The sequence below is a fragment of the Sturnira hondurensis genome, unplaced genomic scaffold, assembly GCF_014824575.4.
Source record: "Sturnira hondurensis isolate 20B ecotype Veracruz unplaced genomic scaffold, ASM1482457v3 Scaffold0021795, whole genome shotgun sequence".
NCBI lineage: Eukaryota > Metazoa > Chordata > Mammalia > Chiroptera > Phyllostomidae > Sturnira > Sturnira hondurensis.
This window is the reverse complement of record NW_028094426.1, coordinates 1,998,985-2,021,416: the sequence shown is the minus strand read 5'-3', so window position 1 is coordinate 2,021,416 and position 22,432 is coordinate 1,998,985. Positions and strand designations below refer to the sequence as shown.

General features: G+C 37.5%; 1 protein-coding gene across 3 annotated transcripts in view; it reads right to left on the bottom strand.

Annotated features, from left to right (window-relative positions):
• Nucleotides 1-22,432, bottom strand: part of ITPR2 (inositol 1,4,5-trisphosphate receptor type 2) — a 456,496-nt gene that overhangs the window by 151,995 nt on the left and 282,069 nt on the right. For all 3 annotated transcript variants that reach the window (XM_037033923.1, XM_037033924.1, XM_037033925.1), the window contains 4 exons: nucleotides 7,838-7,946; nucleotides 6,662-6,849; nucleotides 1,733-1,916; nucleotides 409-665 (listed from right to left, as the gene is read on the bottom strand). In XM_037033923.1, the coding sequence (XP_036889818.1) occupies nucleotides 409-665; nucleotides 1,733-1,916; nucleotides 6,662-6,849; nucleotides 7,838-7,946 (738 nt within the window). The remainder of the gene's footprint in view (nucleotides 1-408; nucleotides 666-1,732; nucleotides 1,917-6,661; nucleotides 6,850-7,837; nucleotides 7,947-22,432) is intronic.

Genomic DNA, 22,432 nt, shown 5'->3' with positions numbered 1-22,432 from the left:
CCACTTCTAATAAAGGTAAATGAATGTAATCTCTATCCTTACTCATGAAACATGAATTGGGCCATAAATGGTGAAATCCCCTAAAATCTACAAAACCACGAAGGCACAGTTGAAGCAAATGTAACTTACTCAACCAACACCAGAATACTAGGATTAGTTGTTCACACAGGTTAAAACAACCTGATTTAAGGTTGTAAAGAATGAAACTTTATGAGCCTGACTTTTTCATCTGTACAGGAATCTTATTTTTATCACTTATATACAAAAGTGTCTTCCTATTACAGAGGAGCACTATCGGTTTTATTGATTATCTCCAAAACTCCCATTCTACTTGTTTGTTTTGAGTTCAAATTGCTTACAACCACAGGGAGTGGTCTCCACTTTCACACAGACCAGAACTATCAATACCTGCAGTTCCCGGTTGTGATTCTCACACAGCAACTGAAGAAATCGCAGGATCGGCTGCATGATGGTGATGGCTGGGCTCATTGTTACTTCCTCCGCAGACTTGTCCTCAGCACTTCCCACTTCTGATCCTGTGCACATCATGTCTATTTCTGGATCCATTTCTCTTCTGTATACGCAGTATGCTTTGGATGTTGCTGAAGAAGCTTCCGTTAATTGCCCTTTCATTCCCTCTTTTAAATGTAATGATGAATCTCTTACTGAAAATAAAGAAGTACTCTTATCCTTCTAAATTAATTTCCTTTTGCTAATTTAAAAAAAAAAGGCCACCAGAGGCCCAAATTCTATAACAACTGAATTAAATATCATCTGACAAGAAGTGCAATAACTTCCCAAAAAGAATTTGAGGTAGCAACTAAAAAATTACATTAGCATTGGGACACTAAACACAGGTCTTAATGCTTAGCCAGTTTTAGACAGGTTTGTGTCTTTCTGATAAATATCAAATATGAGAGTTCACAAATGTAAAAAAGTAGGTAGATATGGCAAACTTCAAACTGTTAATTTTTTATGATTTGTATTCACTATACTGATGACTTCATTATTTGAAAAACCAAGAATCTTTCATTAGAGTCTGGAGCTATAATTTCTGTCCTTAAAATTTAAATTTCATTACCATTCAAAAGGTTTGTGACACTTGTTCTTTACCATGCTTTCCACCTTGAAATCAAACATTTTCAAATTACTACAGTAGGTCCTCACTTAATGCCATTGATAGGTTCTGTGACTTCAAGCAAAATAACATATGGCAAAACCAATTTTGGCTAAATCATGTAAACAAGAGTTAAGTTCCTCAGGTATTTCATCAATGTTATCACAAAATAATCTACGTTGAATGAAACGGTATTTAAGGGCCTACTGTAGTTGCTTCGCATCAACGATGCATTGTTTGGGTCTGATCCTGTAGAGTTTTTTCACTCGACTAAGGCAGGTGAGATGACAAAGACAGGTGCGATCTAAACACTGTGTTATCCGCCATGGCTGGTGTAGCTCAGTGGATTGAGCGCGGGCCTGCGAACCAGACAATCGCGGTTCGATTCCCAGTCAGGGCACATGCCTGGGTTGCAGGCCGGTTCCTTGCAGGCTAACTACCAGCAGGGGGCGCACAAAAGGCAACCATACATTGATGTTTCTCTCCCTCTCTCCTTCCCCTCTAAAGATAAATAAATAAATAAAATCTTAAAAAAATAAAAATAAAAAAAAATAAACACTGTGTTATCCTTGTTCCTTTCCTTCTTCTCCCCCACACACTCAAATATCTCTTTACCTCTCATTCGTGGACCAGATGTCATCAGCTCATTGTCATCGTCCCTTTTTTTGTTACCTAGGTCTATGGTATTAACTGTCACTGTTGATCTTATCTCTTTCTGAGCAGCCTTCATTCGGTCATATAGAACTTTGAAGAATTTCTCTGATCTTTTTTGTTCATGCAACTGCTGATAGAAAGAATACTGCAAGAAAACATATTTTAAGATATCAATACCCAAGCAGAGAAAAAAAAGTATTTTTGTGCTTGAAATAAACATAAGCATATAAGATCACACATTTAATGTGCTGCTCACTATCATGTCATAAATAATAAATTGACAGTTTTTGCCAGTCTCCTGCATTACTTAATATTGACTGATAATAGCTTATTTTACTTAGCACTTTCTACTAAATTCTAACATATTTTCATGTTATTTAATTCATCCTATTTATTTTAACAATTTGAAGAGATGCTAAAAGAAGTTGCATAGAACTTTGGTTTTTATGTTATTATAAAGTCAATTATCCATTGAACACATATTTATTGAGTGCTGACTGTGTGCCCGATGCTATGCTAGCACTAGAGATGGAACAAAAAGGAAAAACAGCCACAGTCCCTGCCTTCACGAATTTGTCATCTAGGACACAACCACTAACTAATCCAGTGATCATCCTGTGCAAATACGTTTATAGAGAATTACAAATTGTTGTCTTTCTTCTTATCTAAATTGCAGTACAGTTAATTTAGACTATATCATAACCTCACTCACAGGAACCCACTGATACAGAGGGACTAAGTCCTTCGGTACTTCATTAGCTATATTGCTTTGCATGAGATAAGCCCACCATAAAACAAATTCTGCTTTACAGTTCATAATGATATAGAAAGGATCCCACACCAAAAGGATGATCAAAGTATATCTTAGTAAAAAGTGGAAATACTGCACCTGGGAAATATCCACCCTAATCATTATTTGCTTAGGGACTTAGGGAAACACCCAGAAGAGACAGGAGACAGGAAAGCAAGGTACTCTAGAAAAGACAGAATTTGCAGCGGGTGGGGATACAAAAACCATGGGCTAGACAAAACACAAACAAGAGAAATAAAGTAAAAATATTAGAAGATAATGATCTCATTGACTGTGGTGATTAAGAGAGTTATATAACCTTGGTGCGAGACGGTATGAAGAAAACCTACCAAAAAACTCCAAAGATTTCCAGGTCAAGTAGAATTGACCATAATTCAATCAATCTAAAGAGCCAATTTTGGGGAGTTTGGCTCCTGCAGATATGCTTTCCAGCAGGAGTGCCTGGAACCATGACTTCTAGGTGAGGCACTAGGGATGCTGGGTCTTGAAATGGTCATCTGGCCTGAAATTTTTGTATTGGCAATGTATATGCAGAGTGGTTTATGAAGCCCCAGAAGCTGGCTTCATACTTAGCAGGGAAAGCTCCTTAGAAGAGGGCTAGCAACCCCTCAAGAAAGCAGACCAAAAAACCGCAGTTACCATGGCAACTACAGTGAAACAGTCTAGCTGGTTCTGTTAATTCAAAGGACAAATGCAGCATTCACAGAGTCTCCTGGCCCACAGATTAAGCTGACGCTTAAACCCTAATATTTTCAATATATTATAATGGAGTTAGAAAGTTAAAGGGGGTTAGTTCCAATATATTGATGAGGAAGTTACAGGAACTCTGTGGCTCTATTAAAACAAAGTTTTATAATTTATGTAGCTCCTTGGCATACATTATCTCTTGAAGCTTCCAGTACAACTGTGTGATGAATAAACAGTGTTCTTATTTCCACTTTAAAATTTTAAAAAGGAGCTTTAGAAAAGACAAGTGAATTGCCCAATATTATGTAACTGACTGGTGGCGCTAGGATTGAAATCTAGATTCTCTAACTCTAAATCATAAATTTATCAAGCAACTTCTTAAGCTCAAAATGACAATTATTTACACAGACCATGCCTTTTTCAAAACAGAGTTCTATAAATCTGAACATTATAATTTTAATAAAGATTAAAAAGTGTGCTTTAAATATGTATGTATATATAGTATATATAGGTAGCATACTGATTTCTTTTACTGAAGACAGGATTTTTGATTAGGAAACAATCTCCATAAGCTGACTAGAACACGGGAAAAACTCTAAGGTTTTTTCAGGAGCCAACGGAGACAGAAAAACAGATGTGTACAACAAAGGAAGGACTTTCCCCGAAGGAGGAGGAGTGAGACTAGACGTGGGGGGGGCAGAAAAGGGAAATGCAGTGAGGGACTAGGGAGCTGGAGTAAGACTAGGGCACGATACAGGCTGAATCAGTCAGAGAAATTTCCCAAGAGTGAGGAGGTAGAAGATTATTTTAGAAAGATGTTTATAGTGGTTAAGAGCGCAGATTCTGGAGCCAGACTCCATGGGTTCGAATCCTGACTCTATCTCTAATGAGCCATGTGATCTTGGATAAGAAATTTCAACCACCTGTCTCAGAATTTTCTTCGCTAAGATGAGATAATATAACAGTTATTTTATAGGTTGTTGTTGGGATTAACCAAATTAATACACATAAAGCAGTAAGAACAGGATTTAGGAAGTATTATTTTCTTTTTTTTTAAGATTTTATTTATTTATCTTAAGAGGGAAAGGGAAGGAGAGAGGGAGAGGAATATCAATGTATGGTTGCCTCTTGTACATCCCCTGCTGGGAACTGGCCTGCAACCCAGGCATGTGCCCTGACTGGGAATCGAACCACGATCCTGTGGTTCACAGATCCATGCTCAGTGCACTGAGCTACACCAGCCAGGGCTAGGAAGTATTATTTTCATTATTAATGTTCAATTTGAAGTTGTAAAGTATGTACCTACTCTATCCTCCCCCTCAACTAATTTTGAATAAAGTATAGTAAACATATAAATTGACTTATATAGCTAGTATGGAAATTGGAGTCCTATCTCAGTACCACAGAGACAGGGATGTCAAGAGAATCCATGAACAAAGAAAGGAAGGTGTGAGTAGCTAAGGAGACCATGGGACTGTCCAAGCCCCTAGGGACTGGGAGAAAAGTCTTGGAGAGTCGTGGTTTGCACACTGCTGAAGAACTAGGAACAGGACTCCAGCTGACCTCAACAGGGCTCTTCGAGCCAGAAACACTGAGCTGACATCTGGGTTATTCACCAATGCAGGTACATGAGAAATCGAATGGGACAAGGCAGGTAAATGAAATTGTCACAACCCATCTTAAAACAATGTTTTCATATACAAAGTAATTTAATTCTGTTCCCTCAAAAATATCTGCTGAATGGATATCAAACACTACAGATATAAAGAATATAAGAATGACCCCCCACTTTAAGAAAAAAAAAGGAAATTTAACTGGAGAGGCAAGACGTCACACGAGTAACAACAAAAGAAGATGATCCCATCTGATGACCTGCAGTGGTCCAGAAACAGGAATCTAGAAAGGACTATAATCCCAAGGATTGCTTCTACCTAAAGATGCCCCAAAATTCTTCCACCTCTATCCACTGGATAATCTACATCTAACATTACGTAGCTGCCTAGACAACTTCTTAAGAAAATCCAAGCTGAGTATCTGGTTGTAGAAGGAAGACAGTTTCCAAGAAAACCACTCAAATCCCACCACCGCCCCGTCTCCCGTTGCACACAACTTCCCTGGGAAGAACCTGTGCTGGATTACAGGCAAAGGGCCAAGAGAGTATTAGAGAGATAAATGCTATGGGATCTCAGGTAACGGAGGAATGGCCAAAGGCCCCGCAGGTCAGGGAAGACACTGAAGAACCATTCAGTCATAGAGCTATATCACTCCTGACCATAATTTACAAGAATTGTTTTCTAAGTAAGAAGTATAAACGTTTTAAGGTTGTTTTTCTTTTTTTGGTCATTGTGCTATTTACTGTTCACAAGGCCTTTATTCCTAAAGTTCCCTGGTATTGGGTATTCCATATCGTGCAGTTCTTGTTGTTCCTTGTATTTGATCACTAAATAAAGGACAATATTCTGTTTCTTAATTAGGTATGGCTTCTATTTGCCATGAGTAGGGGAAATGGACTCTGGAATTTGCAGTTAGGTGTGAGTACGGCCTGACCTTCCCTGACTGCAGCAAACGTGGAGGGACCAGGCTCGCGAGCAGCAGGAGTAGGAGGCGGGGACCCCTCCTCCGTGCGCACCTCCCGGCTCTCAGGCTCACGCAGTGTGCTCTTCCTGTGGGTTTGGAGGAACCCGGGGAAAATGTGGCAGCAGTGTCAAGGTGAAAATGGTCCCTTCTGGAAATAATGGTCCGAGCCTTGCAGGCAGGTGAGCCTATTGCTTGCTGTCATGGAGCTTGCTGTCATAGATGGATGAATGGTGACTTTCAAATCAGCTCGCCCTGAGCTGCATGAACAAATGAAATGGTTTTCCTCTTTTCACCCTGCTCATGAAAAATCCACTTACTCAGACTCGTCAGGGAAAGGAGAGCTGGGGGGCTCGGGGCAACCGTAATGTTACTGGTCTCAACTTCTAAATATGTATACGGGCGGGATGTGTGTGTGTGTGGAGAGGGGCGGTGAATGTCACCAAGACCCGCTGCGATGCCAAATACCGTAGGAGGAGTTGATGCGTGGCACCTCTTTTAATTAATACATTTGCTGCTTAGATGAGTCAAACGTCATTTTTATCTGCTGAAACTCCGCCTAAAATTTCCCTAAGCAACTCAGAGTTTCTGGTATTAATGTTAGAAAGGATGCTTCTCAGGGATGTTCTGCTTCGATGAATAACCTGTGAAGCTCTGTATCTATAGCAAATCAAATACATTTATGAGGAAAATGTGATACAAGGCTGCTTTATATATAGTCATGAGAGGCTAAAAAAATACATTACCTTCTTGTGGTTTCTATGACAAGTAAATAAATGCAGATAACAAATGTAATGCCCATCATGAGAAGTAGGTACCTGAGTTTGTGTGTTTCCTCCTTCCAGCAAAGCAATGCCAAGTAAAATGCCTTCTGAAAAAATTCTGTCATTTTTGGTGTTCACTATAACATCGATGACAAGTTCAGAAGCACCTTCCTTATCCAGTAGACACTGAATATCTGACATTGATATACCCATCTTATCTGAATCTTGTCCAGAGAAGCTTCCTGTAATCAGGAAACATAAATTAAATAAACCTTACAGACATTACTAACATAACCAGGTTTTCAAATCCCCGGACTTTAAGAATGTTTAAAATTGGGACTCTTTCCCTACAAAGTTAAATATATTAGAAGCTTGGTTTTTATTTTAAATCAAAAGTTTGTAGAAATATAACTTTTTATTAAATGTATGCCACCTGTAAATGATTTTTCTTCATAAAAAAACTTTAGTAAAAAGAAAACTAGCATTATTTTTCTTTAATTTATATATTAAGAAATTAAGGTAACTAATTTCCAAAGTTAAAAGACAAAATTAATTCTAATGTTTAAATATGTTGTTTGAATCTGAAATGGTAGCAAGGTGTTTAATTGTGCTTTTCATTTATTGTTTTAGTTGTATTGAGACACAGTGGACATACAACAAAAATTTAAGGTGTACAGCATAATGGTTTGATACATGCATTATTGCAAAATGATGACCATAAAAGATCAGTTAACATTCATCACTTCACAGAGTTGTAATTTTTTCCCTTGTGATGAGAGCTTTTAGCGTCTCTTCTCTTAGCAACTTTCCAATACACAATCCAGCATTAAGTACAGCCTCCTGTTGCACATTACATCCCCAGGACTTGTTTATCATTGAAAGCTTGTACCTTTGACCACTTTCATTTAATGTCCTTACTCTTTGCCTCCCACCTCTGGCAACCACAAAGCTTATCTGGTGCTGTGAGTTTGGTTTTTTTTTTTTTTTTTAGATTAGACATAGTGAGATTACACAGTATTTGTGCTTCTCTATCTGATTTATTTCATGTAACATAATGCCCTCGAGGTCCATCCATGTTGTTGCAAATAGGATTTCCTCCTTTTTTATCACTGATAATAGTGCTTTTTAAATGAAATTTTTATATTTGCGGTATTTTAACTAAAATGCTGGAGTACCAGCATGAAGATGTTATGAGGAGTTTAAAATGAAGAAAAAAACGAAAAGACTTGCCTCCCCCTTGTGCAGATTTGCAGTAGGTTCCAGAGAGGTGTCCATTTATAGTCACTCCATAATCGCCTTTGAAGTATCGATTCAGTAGTATTTTTCTTAATGTGTTACCCTAGTAATGAGAACAAGAAAGGTGTTGGTTACTGTTTCCTTCCCTAATAAAAGAATATCAGTACATTAAAGTGACACTTTAATGCATTTCATCATTGATATTGAGATATGAAAAAAATTAATTTTATACTGCATAATATTTTGGGAAATAAAATTTGGCAAATATTTCCCAAGAAAATAATTTTGCTTCTCCGGAAAAAAAAATATATATATGTATATATATAGTAGTTAGACTGTACTAAGAAAATAAAAAATGCTATGAATGTGAGGTGCTTCAAAAGCTTTGGGTCCCCATGTTGGCAAGAATATTAGTGGCACCTGAAGAGAAACAGATTAACAAATACCCTAAGAAATGAAAAGTGAAAGCCTTATTTAGAGAATCTTAGTAAAACAAGCTAGAAAAATTAAACTTGATAAAACAGTGAATCACATTTAATCTCCAAAAACTTTATTCAAAAGATAGTGGGTAAAGACAGTATCTCCCTTTATGAAACATGCAATTTTAAAATTCTTAAGTCTTTAATGTTATAGTGGTAACAAGACATTTTTAAAATAATCTATTTTGCGATATGGTCACTCACATGTACTTAAGAAATATAGGTAACCTCAAATCTTCTTTTATTATTTATTATTATTTTAATAGACCAGTAATAGAGCAAATAGAGTAACAGAGTAAAAATAGTTATTTTGATAGACCAGTAAAAATAGAGTAATTTATCAAGTATTACTTAAAGCATACTCATTTAAAGTATTTAAATTATCACATCAACTACTGAGGTGTTATTCCCATCGTGCAGGTAGGGAAACAATGGCCCGAGAACTTACGCGATTAGCTGCACATCATTCAGTTAGCATTTGAGAGCAAGACCTGAACTCAGTCCTTTACTGCAAACTCTAGGCTACTTCCCCACATTTCATTGCATGCCCCCTTTCATGCTGTGCCAGTGACTGCCATTGCTCCTTCTCTCTTTCTATCATTTTTTGGTTTTCCTTGCTCAAGCCCTTAAGATTGTGACTTCAGTTTCCTTGTTGTCCTCTTCTCCTCATGGTCCCTCTCCCTGTCAGTCATTGCACCTGATCCTTGGTTGTACAATCACTTCTACAGATCTGACTGCCAAATGTGCTTCCCCCAGCCTTGCTCTCCTAAGCTTCTTATCCTGTCTCCTCTTAGAATTCCTTGTTTACATTTGGAGGTTCTATGGGTAACCTTGAACTTCAATTTCAAAGCACAGTATAGTCCTTCTCTCTTAAACCTGTTGTCCTTTCAATTTCCATTTATTTTAAGGAGATTACAGCCATTTTGGGTCAGTTAGGCTGCAAACTTAAGGTATCATTCACTAACCCCCAACTTGACAGTGATTTGTGAAGTCCTACCTATTCAATCTTTCAGCTGTAGCTTCCAGCCCTGCCTTCCCACATTATATTTGAACCAAAGTGAACTAGGTGATGATTTCTCAACCACAGCTAAGTCTTTCTCTTTGGTCACTTAATAATCTCTGCCTAAAATGCTCCCCTATCTTACTTGGGGACAGGTGTTATCTTCCCTCTTCATTCTACAAATAAGTGACTAGGTACCTACTGTGTTTTAGAAATTATCTAAGTGAATAAGATACAACTCTCCCCTAAAGGAGTTTGCAATAAGGTCAGTTCTATCATAGAAATGTGTATTACGCCCCATGGAAACACCAAAGAGGAAACGTCTGACTCTGAAGAGGCTTTACCTGTATACCTCTCCTATTAACCCATGTGGTCATCAGAGCAAAGCTGTCTTGTGCACACCCAGTGTGCAACGAATGTGTCCCAGATGTCAGAGTGCCAAGAATTTTAATAGACACTCAAAGCATTTGGAGTTGTTTATCCTTACAGTGACTTTTATTTATTGATACTTAAGTTTTAGAGCACAAACAATTTATGATTGCTTCCTAGTTCACATTTACTTCCTTTATGATTGTTTTATATAGGAGTTTAGTGAGTAAAGGCAATGATTAGTCTGGGAAGAAACAGTGAGGTATAACATCTTATTCCACCAATGAATATGACTCTACTATCCCTTATAAAACCTAAGTGGGACACCTAGAGATGATATCAGAAATGAACAGTGCTTCCCTTTTTTCTTTTAAGAGAAAGTTTTATGAGTTGAATTAATTTCAGCTGGCCAAAGAATGATCCTTCCAAAAGGGGAAGAAAAACAAAATATTTCTTTGGAGTCAAATGAGCTTCTACTATGTATCTCATGACAGTAAAAGGAGAGGGTATAAGAGAACTTTTAGACCCATAAACTATGGGATTGAAGTTGTAAATTGGGGAGAAAATTTAACTGAAGGACTAAATTTCCTTAAAGTGTAGCTCAGTTTGTTGTACTGATCACAGTTTTCAGCTCTATAGGCCAATGTACCACTTATCACGCTAATCCTGTAAGATACAGTTGTCTCAGCTGTCATCAATACAGCTCAAAAACGTGAAAATCCAGGCATTTTTTTGGAAATTACACAAGAGGTGTCATTGTCTGGGCAAGAACCTGTTATGAATAGAAGCCTGGGTCCTTGTGAACTAAATAGTTCCCTTTCGATTCTTCTAAGAGCGGGTTTTAACCACATCACTCCACAAGCCCAAAGAGATAAAAATATTTTTCAAAGGGAGACTGAAAACTGCAATTATCATTTGTTTTAAAAAATGCCTTTTATACTGCTAGAAGAATAAAATTGTTTGAAACCCACCACAGAGTAGAACTGCATCACACCAAATTTTTCGAAAGCGTGCTATTTACCATTATTTCTAAATGTTCTTTAGGCAGATAAGCAACATGCTTCATACCCAATTCCAGCCTAGTTAGAAGCATCGATTTTCTAACTATAACACTGGGAAGGCCATAGAAAGGGGAGGGGATTCCCTGTGTCTTAGTTCTTACTTCTGGGGCCACACTGCCTGGGTTCCAATCCCCTCTACACACTAACTGGATCCCCCACACTAACTGGAGGATCTTAGCAAGTTACATTACCACCACGTGCCTCAGTCCCACAACTGTCAAGTGGAACAGTCATTACTCTCACCATCATTGGTTCTCTGACATGATAAAATAGGTGAAAATATGTAAAGTACATAGAACAGTCCTGACACACAGTAACTGCTATATACGTTGTACATAGTTGATGTCATTCTTGCTGGTATTAATATTACCCAGACCATGGAACAGTTTATAATTTACAAAGTGTTTTTGTATATGCTTTCTTGCTTTATTTTTTTTATATTTTATTTATTTATTTTTAGAGGGGGAGGGAAGGAGAGAAATATCAATGTATGGTTGCCTCTCGTGAGTCCCCTGCTGGGAACTAGTCTGCAACCCAGCCATGTGCCCTGATTGGGAATTGAACCGCAATCATGCGGTTCGTAGGCCTGTGCTCAATCCATTGAGCTACACCAGCCAGGGCTGCTTTCTCACTTTATACCAAACCTCCCCACAAAAGTAAAATAAATTCTTAGATAGTATGAAAAAGGCAAAAATAATAAATGATAAACTGCCCTAAAATCCTAATTCGTCTACTATTAATCAGTCTTTAGAATTACATACTCATGAGCAAATATTTTTACCCTTTACAGTGTAAAAAGTTTTTTGCAATTTCAACTAAAGTGGAAAAAAATTCTACCTTAGTTCAAACGCCACAGTTGGTGCTAAAAGTGAACAAACAACCATTTCAGATAGAACAGGATTATGTTCGTTTGTCTTAGTCATCCTCATTTAAGATGGAAAAACTTTAAGTATTGCTACATCACAGGCTTAGCAGAACTGAGTGTTGTTGACGAGCACCTAGCTCTGAGCGGAAGGACCAGAAGCAGGTACTTGTTCCAAAGTGTCTCGGGGCACTCTCTGCGGCCACGGGTGTCAGTGGTGATAGCACAGATGCGAGTCCTTTCTACTTGCACTCAAATAACGTAACTGTAGAACCACTGTCAGAAACTCTGGTGCCAGGGTTGTAAATTACTATCTCAGAGCTACCACTGCCATGGCAGAAACTTGGGGACTAACTATAAGCACATTCGGCCACTTTGAAAAGAATTCTACAACAACTGAGAAGATTCACTACTGTACTTGCTCTTCGATTCCAAAATGAATTCCTGACTAGGCCTCCCATCGAAGGTGTCTTTGTTGGATTAGGCCAAATAGCAAAAAATGTCCTTTCCAATCTTTTAAACATCCGAGTCAATTCCAGGCCACAAGACACAGCTTTTAGCCAATGTCTTCATGTGAACACATCCCAGATGTGCTAAATGTAAAGTAGCCAAGATAACTAACAATCACCTTCTGAAATTACAACAAAACATCTCCATAAAAAGACATCTTCTGTGCCCAGAGAAGCTGTGCTGACAGTCTGAACATCTGGGAGGGCCGCTTCTATCCTGGCCACTTCCTGCTGCACCGCCTCCAATGTATCAAAAATTAGGATGCTTAAAAATGAGTGCCTTTCATGGATAAAAAGGATAACAAAAATGTATTAGTTTTAGGAAGGACTAATTTTCTTTGATTTTTGAGAGAGAGCAATACTGTTGGCCTCAATAGGAGTTAACGGCATCGGGAATGAGGAATTCAACAACGTGATGAGGTACTGATTCCACATTTGCTCCCTTTCTCTTGGAAAGCTTATACACTAAGCAATATTTTTTTCCATTGTGGACAATATTATCAAGACATCAAAATATGATACCATGACCAGAATCCTAGAAAGCCAAGCTCTCAACTTAAACTTCAAAGGGCAATAAAAATTGCAAACTAAAGATGTTTCATTCAGCAATTTTCCTGAAAGACCAAGGATTAGCTACTAATAGGCTTGGGCAAGCCCTGCAAGGGGGTGATTGCCTATATCCATAGCCTACACAGAGTTTCACTTTAACATTGAACTTGGTATTAGCCTAGTTTGGTGTTTCCTTAATCATTTCATTTACTAATAGCATGTCTGATTAGATATTTTTATTATTTGAATTTCAAAGGGTAAAAAGGTACATTTTTAACTTCAAATAAATCATTGTAACACCTGTATCCTAATGGAGTTACATTTGGCCCACCATCTTCCAGGAACACCTCTGGGAAAATGAGGCCAGTCCCCTATCATCTAGCTGTCTAGTGGTTTGAACTTCTTAGCCACTAACTCCCAGGAGCAGAGGCCAATTCTTCCCCTAGATGCTTTCCCCCAGGTTTCATAAGAGGAGAAACACCAACTTCGACAGGAATAGTTATCGCATACATTCGCAAGATGCTCTTCATCAACACAACCTCACAGTCATTATAATCTTGAAAAATATGAATGTCTCAACAAGCCTAGTAAAGAAGAGTTTATAAAATAAGCAAAAGCTATAGAAAATTTTCAAACCAGTTATTCATGTACCATGATGACAATCTACTTCCATCTTCTCGCCTGCCCTTCTTTAAAACTATTTTTTGCAAAGACATATTACATTGCTACCGTGGGTCGGGAACTAGGAAAAGGGGTGTGCAAAACAAGTGTGCAGCACACGCTAAAATAATTTTCAAATATGCTGAGTTGAGACCTATCATACTTGTTTATAACACACAAAATCCTCACCAGACTATTTGATTCCATTTGTGAATTTAAACATTTAAAGAGCAACTGATGATATTTAAAATTTTAATGATAATGCTGGAGATAAAAGTGACTTCAGTCATCACTCAAAGTTTATCAAATATCATAGCCTCTAAACAAACAGGGTTGCTGAAAAGGCTTTTTAGGAAATAAGTCTGTTCCTCATAACTAGAGAGGAAGATAGAAAACTATTTTCTTTGGGGTATAATAAAAGCCTCTAGGTATTTTATTTCAAGGGAACATACTTTCTGACAGCATACTCGAACAGATTCATATACTTCAACCACTTTAATATGGGGTCTTGCTTAAATTCAGAGGTCGAGAATTTATGCAACCCCTTACCAACAGTACTCTAGAATGGATTTTTCTGCTCATAATTGTTTAGGGTTCTGAGTAAGCCATCTTCATCTGACATCCAGAACATAAAGAGTTCAGAGATGATTAAACAAGCAAGAGTGGAACAGGCAAGCTTTAGATACCATTTCCCTCTTAAAGCAAAACTACTAGACTCACATATCATAAATCCCTACCTCATAACATTATACTCATGTGGCAGCACACACAACCACTACTAAAGCTGAGCCCATAATCCCCTGGTACAGAGTATAGAACCCCACTAGAATACCATTTGTTAGTGAAAAAAATGGAACCGATATGTTGCAAATGCAAACATGTGCACTCACAGCAAAAGCTAGGAAAATGGAATTTCAAGTGGTAATTTCAAAGCTTCTGGAAAGGCTCTGTGTCCCTGAAGGATGGTATGATGAGGTATATAGCTCAAAAACAGACTCAGATTATGAGGGGTCTTGAAGAACACCAGAGGATAAAGGAGGAGCAGGAAGAGATGGGGATGAATGAGAGAACCAACCCTGGTCTGAAAAATAACATGAAGTACAATGGAAGACTTTTCTCCTGGATAATGAGAAAAGTTGTATTTAGCTTGCTGTTTTAGATGTCCAAGTGCTGCTATTCCTGTTATATTTCCGCATCATTTAGTAAAGATTGATATTTAAGTTCAACTTTGTAAGGTGGTGTAACAAGAAGTAAGGAACAATACATAACAAGGAAAGACCAGCACTCTACTGCAGTCCAGTGTTCACCGCCCTGTTTCTGTGGAGTCTCTTATGTTCTAAGTGTCGTCTTTGTGCTCCAAGCTATGATCAACTAATCTACAATCAAGAGAGTGTTGGCCCAAAGGACACTGAGAAGAGCACATGACTCTGAAGAGCTGTCAGGGGAACAACGTGGTAGAAGACCCACCACCTTCAAACAGAGAGAGTGTAGAGAGAGAAGGAGAGGGAGGAGAGGGGGAGCGAGGGATTCAGAGAGAGAAACCTCATTCCGTTCCTCCCAAATATTAGAAATTGTCCCTAAAAGGGGAAAAAGAAAATTAACACTTACATTAATTATCAATCAATGCAAACATTTTAACAAAAGAAGTATGAGGCTAAATTTTAATAAATTCAGAATATATGTAGAAGTTCCTAAGATAGGAGAGAAACTTAGAGAATCTACGGAATGAAGATGAAGTCTCCATTGCACGCCTTCAAGGAAAGGTCTTGTCTTGAGTATTAAATGAGAGTATCTACACACAATTAACACATAAATGTATGGAAAAGCTGTGTGCTTAGTGGAAATTATAATGTTTCTAAAACCAGCATAATCAGTTTAAGTCTTGACTTTGCCCCTGACTTTTTGATCCCCGAATTTTACTTACTTGCCCTGAGACTCAGTTTCCCCATCTGTGTATAATAATATGCATAGTGCAAGGCTATTTTAAAGATTAGAAATTACATATGAAAAGCTTTATGTTCCTTGCCCACAAAAAGTGCTAAACAGTTACTATAATATTTATTTTAGTGTTGAAAGGAAAATAAGATTTGCAACTGATTTTACATATATGTATGTCTATATAGCTACATACCTATATCTGTTATGACTATATATATGTACATATGTGATGTGACTATGCCCAGTGCCAGAAGCCATTGCCTTCAGCTACTGACACAAATGTCCCACTCCACCTTCCACAGTTTTTTGAGAAGAGGCTAATGAAAAACAGCATTCATTTCATAAATTACTTTGAAGCCAACTTGATAGGAATGTTACAGTTTCAGAAAAATAACACCTACATTGTGCACAGATTTCAACCATCCCTAGCGCATGCACAAAGCAGAAATCTTCCGAAGCCCAGGCAGATCAACTGTCCTTAAAGTGATGCTAGCACAATGACCAGTATTCCACGATCTGTCGGAACAGAGCACTTTTCTGGCCTAATATTTAACACAAGAAATATAGGAAAAATATTAAATAGAATTATAAAATTATCACGCAATAGTTATTCATTAGGTTATATTCCTGACCATTCTCTCCATATTCACCTGGTGCCCTTCTAATTCATTCCCACTCAGTATCCAGAGGGTTGTAAAATAGCTGAGAACTAGAATTTGGAACATATGAATTTATAAAAAGTGATTACCAATCAGTGAGAAAAAGTAATCTGGTACAAAAGTGAACAAAGGAACTGAAACAGCATTTCGTTTCAGAAACACAGATGGCCAAAACACATGAAAAAAGCTCACCTGCATTAGTGATTATGGGAACACAAATTCAGACTACAATATGACACCACTAGATTGAAAAAAATTAAGTCTCACAAAACTGAATGCTGAGAGTAGGTGGCTCGACTGTGGGAATGAACATTGATTTTTATGTACAGCCACTCTGGAAAACATATGTTCTCACACAGCAATTCTAAAACATGTGCCACAGGAGACACCTAGCACCGCATTCTACACGTTCGTATTAGCATTGATCAGAACAAACGACAAGCAGAAAATAAGGGTTGGGGCCAGAGGAATCAAGCAAAAAGGAAAAAAGAACTGATGGACAATAATGTAGTGAGTGCAGGGGGAAGAGGTGGGTGAAGGTGGAAGAGGGTATGGGGGATAAATGGTAATGGAAAAAATGCAACAAAAATGAAAACAACTAGAAAGATAAAATAGAATGTTTTTAAACATATAAAACTCTTATCAATCCAAATATATCCACTCGCAGGAAATGGATCAATAAATTGTGGTATATTACAAGAATGCAATATTGTACAGTGGTAAAACGTGAATAAACCAGAGCCCCACAGCAACACACAACAACCTTAATGAATCTTAGAAATATAAAGTTCAGAAAGAGAGACAAAAACCAGTCCTACAAGACGTGCAGTGTAGCATGAAAACTGTGAGCTGCACGTTGTCTCCAAGAGGAACAGCGAGAGCACATAAGTAAACACGAGAAGCTCTCATTCTTCAGGTGGTTGGGGGTTCCTGCGTCTTCATTATGTTATCATGCTTTATACCTAAAATAGGATGCTGAAATATTCTTTCTTATAAAGTCAATATTACATTAAAAGAAAATACTTATATTAAACATAATTATGGTTGCTTTCTACATATCATGTTCTGATGCTTTCTACCTGTTTTCGGATACTGACCAAAATCCATAGCATGGCTTAGGTGAACATTCATGATCTGACACCTACAAATCTCAAACCATCATCATCCTTGTTCTCTGAACCAATCTATGTATTCTGCCATGGAGAATGTGCGTCTGTGCATAATGCACACCCACATTTGTGACCCAAACTTCAGGAAAAAAATCTTTTGTTCAAATTTTTAATTCAATATTTTATTTATTATATTTAGAAATAAAATAGATTATTGTATTCCAGGGTATTATTTTGCATATGGATATCATTATTGCTTTCTAGAGTTACACATTTAACACATAAGCATAAATAAAAGAATTTAAAACATTTATATAGATATGAAATTACTACTACCCATGTATAATGTGCACCCTTATTTTTCCCTCAAAAATGTGGGCCAAAAAAGTGTGCATTATACATGGCAAAATATGGTACATCTTCCTTCTGGAACACAAGACTTTCAATGACTCATTATGTTCCCTTCAGCTTCAAAACACTAGCAGATGATACTCCCTTTTGCCAGCCAGGCTCACAGAGCCCCTCCCCCTCACTTCTCCCTGCCCAGGACTCCCAGCGTCGCTTAGTTGAATCCCAGTCAACCTTTCGATCTAGCTCAGCCACATCACAGTCATCCTCTCCAACCTCACCAACCCATTTCTCCTTCAGTCCTCTCATAACAACACGTACTTGCCCCTGTGTTTAAGTTTTATATTTATTCACTTCAATCTTTAGATGATTTCTGCCTCTTCTTCTAGATTATAAGCACCACAAACACAGAGACTATGCCTTTTTTTCCCTTTTTGGCTAACATGAACTCCAACACCTCATTAAATATCTGGCACATTAAGTACTCAACAATTATTTCTGAATGAAGGTACAAATCAATGATTCTGAAGGAGTGATCACTACATTTACCAACGAAATTTGGTATCGAATGTAATCTATTACAGACTGTGATATATATTGTACATCATGTCTTATCATTTTGGCAACTGTTTGAGATACATTCAATGTTACTTGGATATTAAATATTTCAGTACACAAGTTTATTAACTATGTTCTATGGCTAAAACAAGGCAGTTGTGTTGGCATCCAATGAGCAAACTGTTAGACCACTTAAAAGTGAAGATGAACAATTCCGGCACTCAATCTGAACATGCTAATAAGACAAAATCAAATCCAAGTTCTTCCCTTGCTACAATCCATCTGTAGAAATAGAATTTTCATATTTTACTGAAAAATGCAGAAACTACCTTAACACTGTACATCATGCAAGAAACTGACTTAGCAACATAATCTTGAACATGCAAATGTCATTTTAAAAAGAGAAGTCCCTATTTTCTTTAAAAATACTATGTTTGGGTCATTATTTATAATACATACTAAAATTAAAGATAATTTTTATCTCATTTTTCCATCATGAAATGAAAATCACTTCCTTTTAGTACCTGTTGTTAGACATCAAAAGTAAGTCTAATTTTGATCCTTCCTGGCATCATACTATCCATGAGACCATATATTTCACCTACTCTAATATAAGCAATTATCTGCTCCCTGAGCTCCTAATTGTGTTCTGTATGTTAACAATAATTTTCAAAGAATTTCGCAGTGAAAAACTATGAGACAGTGACTTAGAACCAGAGAAAACTAGGAATTCTTTAAACTTTCATCAGTATGTCAAAGCACCAATACAATTATTATCAAAAAGAAAATGAGATCTCCGTTCAAACAAACCAAACGCTGCCTGAGCTCTTTAAAGGACACAGGGCCAAATGCCCACCGTAGAAAGAGGCCTTTTCAGAAAGTCTTTGACCTGGCCTGTTCGGCCCTTTTGAACACTGTTTTGAAATCATTTTGATTCTCGATGGCATACACCACAGCAGATATTTTACCGCTTTATCTACAACTGCAACTACAGTCCAGGGCCTTAAGAAATTAACACTTTATTCTGAACAACACACAAGGCACACTTGCTGAGCTGGAACCCAGCTGCTTCTTGGTAGAGCCGAGGTGCCAGGCTTGCTGCCGCACCGTCAGCATGGATCTCCACAGGCCTGTGGATCCCCTGCCCAAGTTAGCTTTTGAAATAAACAAGAAAAAAATATTCTCAGGTGGAGAGATGGCTTCACGTCTTTAATAAATTAAATTCGAGATAAATCAGGTCTTTTTAATTAGAAAATGGAAGAGGAGAGGAAAATGAATCACTTCAGTTAACTATGGGATGCTAATCTAATATTTTCGAACTAGGAAAGACTAAGTTGATAACCAACTCCTCTTCATCTGTGCGTGTGTGTGTGTGTATCATATATCATCTTTACACTGCTAGATACTAATGCACATTTGTAAAGTTATTTATCAAATCTTTGAGGTATTAAAACTCTTGCTTTCTCTCCTGGGTATTGTTAAGCATAGATGACTGCCTCGGAAAAAAAAAAACCCCACAAGTGAAGAAACACAACTCCCTTTCTGTAGTAGTTCAATAATCCCAACACACATTTTAATATTCCAGGTCACAGGCCACTCTGCGTGTGTGTCAATGGCGTGCAACACAGCTTAATTGGCAACATACATTTTCTTCCTAGTGGCAGAACTGATGGCATATCAGACCTGATGAGCAGAGTTATACTGGATGAAAAAACAGGAATGTCTTTTCAGCAGGCAGTACAACACAACCAAGCCTCACAGCGTGTGCCATTACTTTTGCAACCACTTTTCAGTTCATATAAAGCGAGATGAATTATAAATTATACCAGGAATGTGGAGATGCAATCTTATCATCAAACTATGTTTTCAGAGTTCTCCCCTTTTCATTGCTACATGTTCTATAAGACACCCAAGTTCACCGCCATCTCCAGTTTTGACGTCATACGCTCTGAGTTGGGCCTGCCTGAAAATTAGTCAGGAAAATGACAACGCTGATTGAGAGAAGAGGCATATTTACCTACAGATTAAGAGCAGTTAAAAAGTTAACAAATGAGAGAGATGCATTTAACTAATTTATGAAGCATGGGAAGTACAAAATTGGGTGCCCTTAAAAACAAATCACCTCTTGACACCACTTCATACCTACTAGAATGGCTAAAATACGATAAAAAAGACAAAAAATAAACAAGTTTATGAATGTGGAAAATTTTGACACATAAAATGGTGCAACCACTTCAACAACTCTGTTGTAGTTCCTAAAGATTAAACACAGAGTTATCATGTGGCCCAGAAATTCCATCTACAGGAATATGCACAAGAGAAATAAAAAATCTTGTACATGAATGCTAACAGCAGCATTACTTATAGTAACTAACATGTAAGAACAACCCAAATGTCCATGGAATATTAAGTGGATAAATAAAATGTGATATAGTCACACAATGGAAAATTATTTGTCAGTAAAATGGGAATGAAATACCAATATTATGATACAACATGAATAAGCCTTGAAAACATTATGCTAAGTGGAAAAGGCAATTATAAAAGACCGCATATTTTCGCCCTGGCTGATGTGGCTCAGTGGATTGAGCGCCAGCCTGTGAACCAAAGGGTCGCCAGTTTGATTCCCAGTCAGGGCACATGCCTGGCTTGCATGTCAGGTCCCCAGTTGGGGGCACACAAGATACAACCACACATTGGTGTTTCTCTCTCTTTCTTTCTCCCTCCCTTCCCTTCTCTCTAAAAATAAATAAATAAATAATATTTTTTAAAAAGACCACATATTTTGTAATTGGATTTATATGAAATGTCTAAAAGAGGCAAATCAGTTGAAATAGAAAACAGACTAGTTAGTGCTTGCTGAGTCTTGGGGGCAGAAGAATGGGGAGTGGCTGGTAATGGGTATAGAATTTCTTTCTGAAGTAATAAAACTGTTCTAAAATTAGACAGTGGGAATTGTTTCAAATCTGTGAATATTCTAAAATTCATGAACTGTATATTTCAGCAGGGTGAATTTTATGCCATGGACCAGCTCCATAAAGCTGATATAAAAGTATAAAATAAATCCATTAGATTGGTGAAAGAAATTCACTCTTTCAATAATTTTTAAATGCATATCTTAAAGAAGACACTGTCAGTTCTGTCTAAAGCAGTGCTATGTGGTGGAGGCATTACTGCTATTAACCAGAGTTCTTGCATTTAAGCGCATCTGTGCAACAGATGCAGTATAATGACACCCGTTTTGAACGTTACATCTGTTAGTAAATGTGAAGAGGCTCAAACTGCAAATTAAATATAAAATTGTATGTGTCAATTAGGAGCCAACTTCTTGTTAGAACTGCCTAATGTTTAAGGCACAATAAATCGAGCTAGTATCTAGGGCTGCTTGCGACTTGGCCTGTGTGGGAAGGCAGTCCAGGGCACTGATACAGGCTGGACGGTTTCCATGGATACCTCACACTACTTAAGGTGTAGAAGCTAAAAATTATAAACAACTTCTCAAGAATTATGCTTCACATTATATATTTGTAAAAAAATACATCTTCCTAAAGAAAGGTGCTAGAATTTTTGTTGATAAGTGAATAAGGATTTTGGGGGTTTTTGTTTTGTTTTGTTTTTTTGGTGGTGAGTACGGAAGGAGGGTGAAAAGGGAGGCACAGTTTTTTAAAAGAATAGTCGTTAAGTTGTTTTAGAATTCATAGTAGACGAAAAGACATTTAAAATGCATCTATCATCATAAGGTTTACAGGAAACCTCAAGATTTAAAAAAATATTTAGCTTTTATAGGAATCAACTATACTACATTATTCCGGCCAAGTTTAATTAATCTGGCCACTGCATACTAATATGCTGATCTTCCCAAATAAATGTACACTGTAATCACAACCAGGTGGCTCCACCCACCACCCTTCTGCTCCTTCCCATGAAATAAGACTGCACATCTTCCAGATGTAGCAGAAAAAGCACAGTGTTATTCACCAACCACGTCAGAATTAAACAAAATAAAGCATGAGAAAAACACATGCAGCTCCCTGAAGAAGAGGAGAAATTCCTTACACCACTTTGCTGAGAAGACCTGACCGAACACCTGTTTGTTCACACCTTTAACAAGTCAGAGAAGACAAGAAAGTCATGGCATCAGCTGTTTCCATGTCCCCAAATCACTTCCACTATTTTTTCCCCCAGAACTCAAGAGATAATCAGCATGCGTGGGAATACAGTTGTTTTCTTTGGACCATAGTCCAGTCATTCCATGAGATCCAGCATGAGGGAGGGGAAAGAACACAAATTGTGTTTAACAAAAAAGACAAATAAATCAGTAAATTCTAATCAAGTTCAACCAATATTTGATTATATGTCAGGACAACTTCACAAATATGTCATTTGATGTTCACAGCAAACTAACAGGACACCCAGATACCATCAGGAGTCAAATATTCTTGAAACGTGTACCTATGTTTTAATTGGATGTTAAAATAAAGACAACTT